General features: G+C 43.4%; 1 protein-coding gene across 3 annotated transcripts in view; it reads left to right on the forward strand.

Moving 5' to 3' along the window:
* Positions 1-9228, forward strand: part of LOC139582578 (exostosin-like 3) — a 60476-nt gene extending 51248 nt beyond the window's left edge. For 2 of the 3 annotated variants that reach the window (XM_071412705.1, XM_071412706.1), the window contains 3 exons: positions 3045-3189; positions 3359-3487; positions 4855-9228. In XM_071412705.1, coding sequence (XP_071268806.1) covers positions 3045-3189; positions 3359-3487; positions 4855-5064 — 484 coding nt within the window. In that variant the 3' untranslated portion in view covers positions 5065-9228. The remainder of the gene's footprint in view (positions 1-3044; positions 3190-3358; positions 3488-4854) is intronic. The other variant, XR_011676383.1, reaches the window with a different exon arrangement.
* The last annotated feature ends 756 nt before the right edge of the window (positions 9229-9984 follow it).

Genomic DNA, 9984 nt, shown 5'->3' on the forward strand with positions numbered 1-9984 from the left:
GTATAACAGTCTGGTTGGTATCAGAGTATGGTTAGTAACTGTATAACAGTCTGGTTGGTATCAGAGTATGGTTAGTACCTGTATAACAGTCTGGTTGGTATCAGAGTATGGTTAGTACCTGTATAACAGTCTGGTTGGTATCAGAGTATGGTTAGTAACTGTATAAAAGTCTGCTTGGTATCAAAGTATGGTTAGTAACTGTATAACAGTCTGGTTGGTATCAGAGTATGGTTAGTAACTGTATAACAGTCTGGTTGGTATCAGAGTATGGTTAGTAACTGTATAACAGTCTGGTTGGTATCAGAGTATGGTTAGTAACTGTATAACAGTCTGGTTGGTATCAGAGTATGGTTAGTAACTGTATAACAGTCTGGTTGGTATCAGAGTATGGTTAGTAACTGTATAACAGTCTGGTTGGTATCAGAGTATGGTTAGTAACTGTATAACAGTCTGGTTGGTATCAGAGTATGGTTAGTACCTGTATAACAGTCTGGTTGGTATCAGAGTATGGTTAGTAACTGTATAACAGTCTGGTTGGTATCAGAGTATGGTTAGTACCTGTATAACAGTCTGGTTGGTATCAGAGTATGGTTAGTAACTGTATAACAGTCTGGTTGGTATCAGAGTATGGTTAGTAACTGTATAACAGTCTGGTTGGTATCAGAGTATGGTTAGTAACTGTATAACAGTCTGGTTGGTATCAGAGTATGGTTAGTAACTGTATAACAGTCTGGTTGGTATCAGAGTATGGTTAGTACCTGTATAACAGTCTGGTTGGTATCAGAGTATGGTTAGTAACTGTATAACAGTCTGGTTGGTATCAGAGTATGGTTAGTAACTGTATAACAGTCTGGTTGGTATCAGAGTATGGTTAGTAACTGTATAACAGTCTGGTTGGTATCAGAGTATGGTTAGTACCTGTATAACAGTCTGGTTGGTATCAGAGTATGGTTAGTACCTGTATAACAGTCTGGTTGGTATCAGAGTATGGTTAGTACCTGTATAACAGTCTGGTTGGTATCAGAGTATGGTTAGTACCTGTATAACAGTCTGGTTGGTATCAGAGTATGGTTAGTAACTGTATAACAGTCTGGTTGGTATCAGAGTATGGTTAGTAACTGTATAACAGTCTGGTTGGTATCAGAGTATGGTTAGTAACTGTATAACAGTCTGGTTGGTATCAGAGTATGGTTAGTACCTGTATAACAGTCTGGTTGGTATCAGAGTATGGTCAGTACCTGTATAACAGTCTGGTTGGTATCAGAGTATGGTTAGTAACTGTATAACAGTCTGGTTGGTATCAGAGTATGGTTAGTAACTGTATAACAGTCTGGTTGGTATCATAGTATGGTTAGTACCTGTATAACAGTCTGGTTGTGGGTATCAGAGTATGGTTAGTAACTGTATAACAGTCTGGTTGGTATCAGAGTATGGTTAGTACCTGTATAACAGTCTGGTTGGTATCAGAGTATGGTTAGTAACTGTATAACAGTCTGGTTGGTATCAGAGTATGGTTAGTAACTGTATAACAGTCTGGTTGGTATCAGAGTATGGTTAGTACCTGTATAACAGTCTGGTTGGTATCAGAGTATGGTTAGTACCTGTATAACAGTCTGGTTGGTATCAGAGTATGGTTAGTAACTGTATAACAGTCTGGTTGGTATCAGAGTATGGTTAGTACCTGTATAACAGTCTGGTTGGTATCAGAGTATGGTTAGTAACTGTATAACAGTCTGGTTGGTATCAGAGTATGGTTAGTAACTGTATAACAGTCTGGTTGGTATCAGAGTATGGTTAGTAACTGTATAACAGTCTGGTTGGTATCAGAGTATGGTTAGTACCTGTATAACAGTCTGGTTGGTATCAGAGTATGGTTAGTAACTGTATAACAGTCTGGTTGGTATCAGAGTATGGTTAGTAACTGTATAACAGTCTGGTTGGTATCAGAGTATGGTTAGTAACTGTATAACAGTCTGGTTGGTATCAGAGTATGGTTAGTACCTGTATAACAGTCTGGTTGGTATCAGAGTATGGTCAGTACCTGTATAACAGTCTGGTTGGTATCAGAGTATGGTTAGTAACTGTATAACAGTCTGGTTGGTATCAGAGTATGGTTAGTAACTGTATAACAGTCTGGTTGGTATCATAGTATGGTTAGTACCTGTATAACAGTCTGGTTGTGGGTATCAGAGTATGGTTAGTAACTGTATAACAGTCTGGTTGGTATCAGAGTATGGTTAGTACCTGTATAACCGTCTGGTTGGTATCAGAGTATGGTTAGTAACTGTATAACAGTCTGGTTGGTATCAGAGTATGGTTAGTAACTGTATAACAGTCTGGTTGGTATCAGAGTATGGTTAGTACCTGTATAACAGTCTGGTTGGTATCAGAGTATGGTTAGTACCTGTATAACAGTCTGGTTGGTATCAGAGTATGGTTAGTAACTGTATAACAGTCTGGTTGGTATCAGAGTATGGTTAGTACCTGTATAACAGTCTGGTTGGTATCAGAGTATGGTTAGTAACTGTATAACAGTCTGGTTGGTATCAGAGTATGGTTAGTAACTGTATAACAGTCTGGTTGGTATCAGAGTATGGTTAGTAACTGTATAACAGTCTGGTTGGTATCAGAGTATGGTTAGTACCTGTATAACAGTCTGGTTGGTATCAGAGTATGGTTAGTACCTGTATAACAGTCTGGTTGGTATCAGAGTATGGTTAGTAACTGTATAACAGTCTGGTTGGTATCAGAGTATGGTTAGTACCTGTATAACAGTCTGGTTGGTATCAGAGTATGGTTAGTAACTGTATAACAGTCTGGTTGGTATCAGAGTATGGTTAGTACCTGTATAACAGTCTGGTTGTGGGTATCAGAGTATGGTTAGTAACTGTATAACAGTCTGGTTGGTTTCAGAGTATGGTTAGTACCTGTATAACAGTCTGGTTGGTATCAGAGTATGGTTAGTAACTGTAAACCAGGCTGGTTGTGGGTTTTACAGTATGGCCAGTAACTCGTGTTTCTCTACGTGTCGTTGTGTTTATCAGAGTGTGGAGGGAGGCCAGGGACCGCATCGTGGGCTTCCCCGGGAGGTTCCATGCCTGGGACGTCAACCACCAGTCCTGGCTCTACAACTCTAACTACTCCTGTGAACTGTCCATGGTGCTGACGGGCGCCGCCTTCTTTCACAAGGTACAGTCCCTCCCCCTCTCCCATCATTCAACCCTGTGACCCCTGACCTCTATGCGACATAACTCTGCTGCCAACTCGCCTGTCTTCCTCATCCCAATGTTTCAAATGTTATGTGTCCTAATGAACATGACCCTGGTTGATCCTCTGCTGCATGTTGTCTCTGCTGCAGTACTATGCGTACCTGTACTCGTACGTGATGCCCCAGGCCATCCGCGACATGGTGGATGAGTACATCAACTGTGAGGACATCGCCATGAACTTCCTGGTGTCGCATATAACCCGCAAGCCCCCTATCAAGGTCAGTGGGCCACGCATGCACACACACCCACACCGAACGTACACATTCTGAACACACACAGGTACTCTCAAAAACACACCCCGGGCCCTGCTTATTTATATTTCTGCTCACTTACACCGACCATTACTCAACCTGACATATTCAATATACTGTTGTGAATTATAAATCAGAACACAGCGAGATTGAATTGTTGCCCTAAGCTTGCGTTTCCCTCTAAATCTATTTTACAAGACATTTCTGACTAATATTTACAGATTTATGGCTAGTGGACTAATTATACCAACCAAGCCAAGTGGAAGATGTGAGACTCTCAGTTTTAGCCCCTTTGATATACAGAGGCTTGATTCTGAGGTGTTTCTTAGAATTGAAGGACATGCTTTGATGGAGTGTGTAACTTGACAGTTATTCCCTGGTAGGAATTAGGCTGGTGAATAGTGCAGGTAGTGGAAGTCAAATCCTGTAACTAAGTGACTTGAATTTTTCTGGGAAATCAGCCTTAAGAGATGCAGTAAGCCTCCATCTTGTGTGTCGTGGACAATTACATTTGACAATTTTGTCATTTTGCAGACACTCTTATCCAGAGGGCCTTTCAATTAGATTTGAAGTGCCTCTCTTAAGGGCACATTGGCAGATTTTTCCCCTAGTCGACTCAGGGATTCTAACCAGCGACCTTTCAGTTACTGGCTCAATAGCTTTCTGTGCTAGTATTCATTGACACACACTGAGAGTACAAAACATTAAGAACACCTGCTCTTTCCATGACATAGACTGACCAGGTGAATCCAGGTGAAAGCTATGATCCCTTATTAATGTCACTTGTTAAATCCACTTCAATCAGTGTAGATGACGGGGAGGAGACAGGTTAAAGAAGGATTTTTAAGCCTTGAGACAATTGAGGCATGGATTGTGTATGTGTGCCATTCAGAGGGTGAATTGGCTAGACAAAATATTTAAGTGCCTTTGAACGGGGTATGGTAGTAGGTGCCAGGCGCACCGTTTTTTGTCAAGAACTGCAATGCTGCTGGGGTTTTCAGGCTCAACAGTTTCCCGTGTGTATCATGAATGGTCCACCACCCAAAGGACATCCAGCCAACTTGACACAACTGTGAGAAGCATTGGAGTCAACATGGGCCAGTATCCCTGTGGAACGCTTTTGACACCTTGTAGAGTCCATGCCCCAATGAATTGAAGCTGTTCTGCGGGCAATGGGTGGGTGCAACGCAATGCTGGGTATACTCCGTGTACGACCATATGTTACGACTGCATGTTCACAGTATCAACAAAGCAATAAAAATGGTTGTTACATTGTAATTAGATATTTATACAAACTCACACACTCACATATTCCCCCTCTCTCCCCATCTCAGGTGACGTCTCGTTGGACCTTCCGCTGCCCCGGCTGCCCTCAGGCCCTGTCGCATGACGACTCTCACTTCCACGAGCGCCACAAGTGCATCAACTTTTTTGTCAAGGTGTACGGCTACATGCCCTTACTCTACACGCAGTTCCGCGTGGACTCTGTGCTCTTCAAAACGCGCCTACCCCACGACAAGACTAAGTGCTTCAAGTTCATCTAGCCCAGGGCTAGGCCCAGCTAAGAACGTTGGGCAGAACGGAGCTAGAGAGTGAGGAACTCAGGCAGGACGGAAGAGAGAGCAGAGAGGACTGGTTGTGAGAAAGAGGGAGGTTTTGGGATGAGGGCTTAAACCCAGGAATGGATCTTGGACGAATGACACAGACCACACCTTCACTGGAACCTCTGATAGGCTGGAAGCTGAGAAGAACCTCTGCCAATCAAGAAGCCTTTTCATTTTTTAACGTAATTGTATTCTTCATCATGTCGTTCATGTGTGTTACATCATCAACTACTACACAGATTTCATTTAGCTTGTTATGGGCCTGCAGAGAGAAAGAGGAGAGGACGCTGGCAACACTGCCTGTCCAAGGACAGTGACTTAACTTGACTCTGCGAGACAAACTCAAACTGCCATTGTAAACGGACTGGTTTTAAACTGACACAGGGAGAGAATGAAACAGTGGACTGTCACGTGGGCCAGCCCTGAGCTCCTGAATTGATACCTAGACAACGGACTGGTTTTAAACTGACCCAGGGTGAGAATGAGACACTGGACTGTCACGTGGGCCAGCCCTGAGCTCCTGAATTGCTAGCTAGACATTTCACCTTTTGAGAGATAAACAAAGGCATACCCCATTTGTCATTGCACAAATTGTTTTGTTTTTTGTCGTTTATTTTATTTTTGGTACTCATTTTACATGTATTTACTCTACTCTTGTATATGAAACCGTGAGAGAAGCACTGATGGTTGTAGAAGTATTCTATTCAATGATCTTGTTATTTTTTTTACGTGGTGTTTAATAGTGTAAATCTCCATGTGGGATGGTCAGTCGTCACCAGGACCTCTTGTTATTAGCTGACCCATAGAATCAGTAGAACGGGTAAAGGCCCTCAGACCAGTAGATGATATTTCTATGGGCAGTCCTAAACTAAGCTAGAAAGTGGTCTTTGTCATTCTGTCTTTAAATGACCTCAGATGGAGACTACAGGACCATTATGCCACAAGTTCTACAAGTTTATCAGAGAAATCTGTCAAATATTCATAGGAAACTGTATTAGTTGGAATCCCATTACCTAACACATTCATTAAGCCTACAGCAGACTACAATGGTGTAAAGTCAGACCTTGGCTTTTTTCTGACTTTTTGGACGTTAGTGATATTGATCTACCCAATGGTTATTGTTAAATGTCTGAGTAGTCCTAATTAAGTGTTCAGTAATGGAGTAGGGTGACGTTGCCCCTAGATGATGATCTTGGGTCAGTCTTTAACTTCTCCCACTAATGGTTAATGTTAGGATTGGGGAGGGGAAGCTGATTCCAGATCAGTACCTAGGGGAAACTTCCCGCGGGAGCATCAATTGGGCAATTGTACAAGGAATTGAAAAATAAGCTTATTTCGACTCTGAAGATGTTTTGGTGTTTCTGTCTCTCATCATCATGGTCCAATCATGTCAAAGGTTACAGTTCCATTCAGTTTGAACCTTCAAAAGGAGCTTCTTCTCTGTACAGCGTCTCCATGTCGGTCCCTCAAGTTTCATTTCATAACGATTTGATGCCCGATGAATGTTTTCTTTGCCAAATAGGTACGATGTTATATGCTGAAAAACAGCACAATGTTTTGTAAAGTGCACAATGCAGTCTGATACCCCCCCTTCCCCGTTAGACGGTACTCTTCCACCTCGGCCACCCCCATCCCCCCCAAAAATGGTCCCTCAGCTATTAAAATGGCAGCGCCCGCCCTTGTACTATGCAGCTCTTATTAATTAATGTACTTTGACCATTTCTGGCTTCATTCCATTTATTTGACTGGATGATCTAAACTAACAATACATCCTTTATTTGAGATGATTCAGGAGAGATGACAGCACTGTTGATCAGAAAATAGGATCGGTCTTACTCTGGGAGGCTACTTTTATAGAACTCAACATTATCGCTCCACATACTTTCTGTATATTTATTTAATTGAATATATTAAATGGATCATCTAAGGCTTGCTTCTAAAGGGGTTTGTGAATAGAAATGACTGCAATAAAATGGAACGTGATCTTGGTCATTAGCTCTCAGACAACGGAACCTGCTCCTCTGACTGACCCTGCATCAGTGGACCCCATTACAACACTAATGAAAATCAAATCAAGTGTTATTTGTCACATGCTTTGTAAAGAACTGGTGTAGACTAACAGTGAAATGCTTACTTACCCTTCCCAACAATGTAGAGAGAATAATAGAACGATAATAACACAAGGAATAAATACACAATGAGTAAAGATAACTTGGCTATATACACGGGGTACCAGTACAGAGTTGATGTGCAGGGGAATGAGGTAATTGAGGTAGATATGTACATATAGGTAGGGGTCAAGTGACTTGGCAATAAGATAGATAATAAGCACTAGCAGCAGCGTATGTGATGAGTCAAGAGTTGATGCAAAAGGGGGTCAGTGCAGATAGTTCGGGTAGCTATTTGGTTAACTATTTAGCAATCTTAAGGTTTGGGGGTGGAAGCTGTTCAGGTAGCTATTTGGTTAACTATTTAGCAATCTTAAGGTTTGGGGGTGGAAGCTGTTCAGGTAGCTATTTGGTTAACTATTTAGCAATCTTAAGGTTTGGGGGTGGAAGCTGTTCGGGTAGCTATTTGGTTAACTATTTAGCAATCTTAAGGTTTGGGGGTAGAAGCTGTTCAGGGTTCTATTGGTTTCAGACTTGGTGCATAGGTACCGCTTGTCTATGACTTGGGTGGCTGGAGTCTGACAATTTTTTAGGGCCCTCCTCTGACACCGCCTGGTATTAAGGTCTGGGATGGCAGGAAGTTCAGCCCCAGTGATGCACTACCCGCTGTAGCGCCTTGCGGTTGGATGCTAAGCAGTTGCCATATCAAGCGATGATGCAGCCAGTCAAGATGGTACAGCTGTAGAACTTTATGAGGATCTGAGGGCCCATGCTGAATCTTTTCATCCTCCTGAGGGTCCTGTAGGTTGAAAATGTCAGTGAAGACACTTGCCAGATTAGAGCATGCTCTTTGTACCCGTCCTGGTAACCCATCTGCCCCCGCGGCCTTGTGAATGTTATTCTGTTTAAAGGTCTTACTCACATCAGCTATGGCGAGCGAAATCAAACAGTCGTCCGGAACAGCTGGTGCTCTCGTGCATTCCTCGAAGCGAGCATAGAAGGCATTTCCCTCGTCTGGTAGGCTTGCGTCACTAGGCAGCTCATGACTGGGTTTCCCTTTGTAATCCTTGATCGTTTGCAAGCTCTGCCACATCCGAGTGTCAGAACCGGTGTAGTAGGATTCGATTTTAGTCCTGTATTGAGGCTTTGCCTGGTTGACGGCTCGTCAGAGGTCGTAGTGTGATTTCTTATGTGTCAGGATTAGTGTACCTGCTCCTTGAAAGCGGTAGCTCTATGTGGCATTGACTGCACGTCGTAAAACTTGCCCTAAATTGCAGACTTGGGATCAGCTCTAGCCTGCACCAATCTTAACCGGAACCTCTGACAGGTGAAAAGCAAAACTGATCTGAGATCAGGACTTTGAGACAACAACAGTCTGGGTATGTGCTCAAACTCAGTTAAACCTGTTTTATGACTGGGTCAATCCATTTGCACTAAGGTGCACTTGCACATAGCAGTAGCTTCAGTTTGAGCTCCAGATGTTCCCTGCATAATTACCTGGCTGACAGACTTCTGACGTTTCCTGGGGCAGGGAGGGGTCTGGCCGGGTGACGTCTCACACAGTGGAACTCCCACCTCCATCCTGCCCCTTTCAGTTTTCTTCGGGGCCAGTGGCACAGGAGGTTTGGCCGTGGCAACAAGCAAGGAAAGAGGGCCAGGAAAAAGCCGACACTCATTCCTTTAGCTAGGTGTTTAAGTGTTCTGAAACTGTGCTCCTGTGACTGTCCCTCACCCAACCCTGGGTCTTGTTCATTATACACCAAACAGACTGAAGCAGAGGGAATATCTGGATTTAGTCCAATAAGAAAGGCTTGTTTTAATTTAGTTGAAAAAACAACACTAAAGCTGTTTGCTTGTGTTCCCTAATGAATAGGGCCCTGGACTAGCACCTGCAACTACTACTGCCAGCCCTGTTCTGTACCAGACTGACCAATGATGACAGGGTAAAACAAACCATTGAAGGCCAAACATGGAATTAAAGTTGGTTAAAAACATGGCTCTGACTCGTGTCGTTCTTTCGTCGTCCAGCTCCCTGTCTCCTCCTTTACCGCAGAAATAGAACAGTAGGCCTACATTCCTGACATGCATTGCTTCATTCACTCAACCCACGTGTTATTAGCCACTTCATGAGCTTGTTCAGCTTAGTCGATGATACTGCAAGATAGACTATGGGATTTAGTTCAGTCAGCAAACTGGGTCTCAAACTAGACTAGAGCAATGTGTCACCAATCTCACCATGGGAGAATCTCAATTGCATACTCCTCGCCTCCTCAAAACCCATTGGAGGAGAAGGTCACAGGGGAGAGAGCTCTGGTTTTCTCATCCAATCGGGTTTTGAGGAGGCGAGGAGAGTGGACGTGAGGAGTATGCAATTGAGATTGTCACAGTGACTCCATTCCACAGGACTTTGTGTTGTGAGGTGTGACTGTTTGCTGCAGGACCCCTGGCCCAATGGGAGTGGAGTGTGGGGCGTTGGGAAACATGCCTGAACTAAACACTGAGCCTCTGACATCACAGAGAGATGAGAGAATACACCCCCGCACCCCGCTGCTCCAGCCAGGAGTGAGGAGGAGGTTCTTGTTACAGTAAACATGGGTGCTACTACTAGTGTTCACCTCTGCCATCCAACATGTTTCACAGTGAAATGTGCATCCAGTCCTGCTTCAGTCAGGAGGATACTACTGTGTGGAATGCTGCTTGTCATACAGTAGGTCTATTCCTCACCAGGGATTCTCTACATAGAAATAGAATA

The sequence above is a fragment of the Salvelinus alpinus genome, chromosome 8 (assembly GCF_045679555.1).
Source record: "Salvelinus alpinus chromosome 8, SLU_Salpinus.1, whole genome shotgun sequence".
Lineage (NCBI taxonomy): Eukaryota > Metazoa > Chordata > Actinopteri > Salmoniformes > Salmonidae > Salvelinus > Salvelinus alpinus.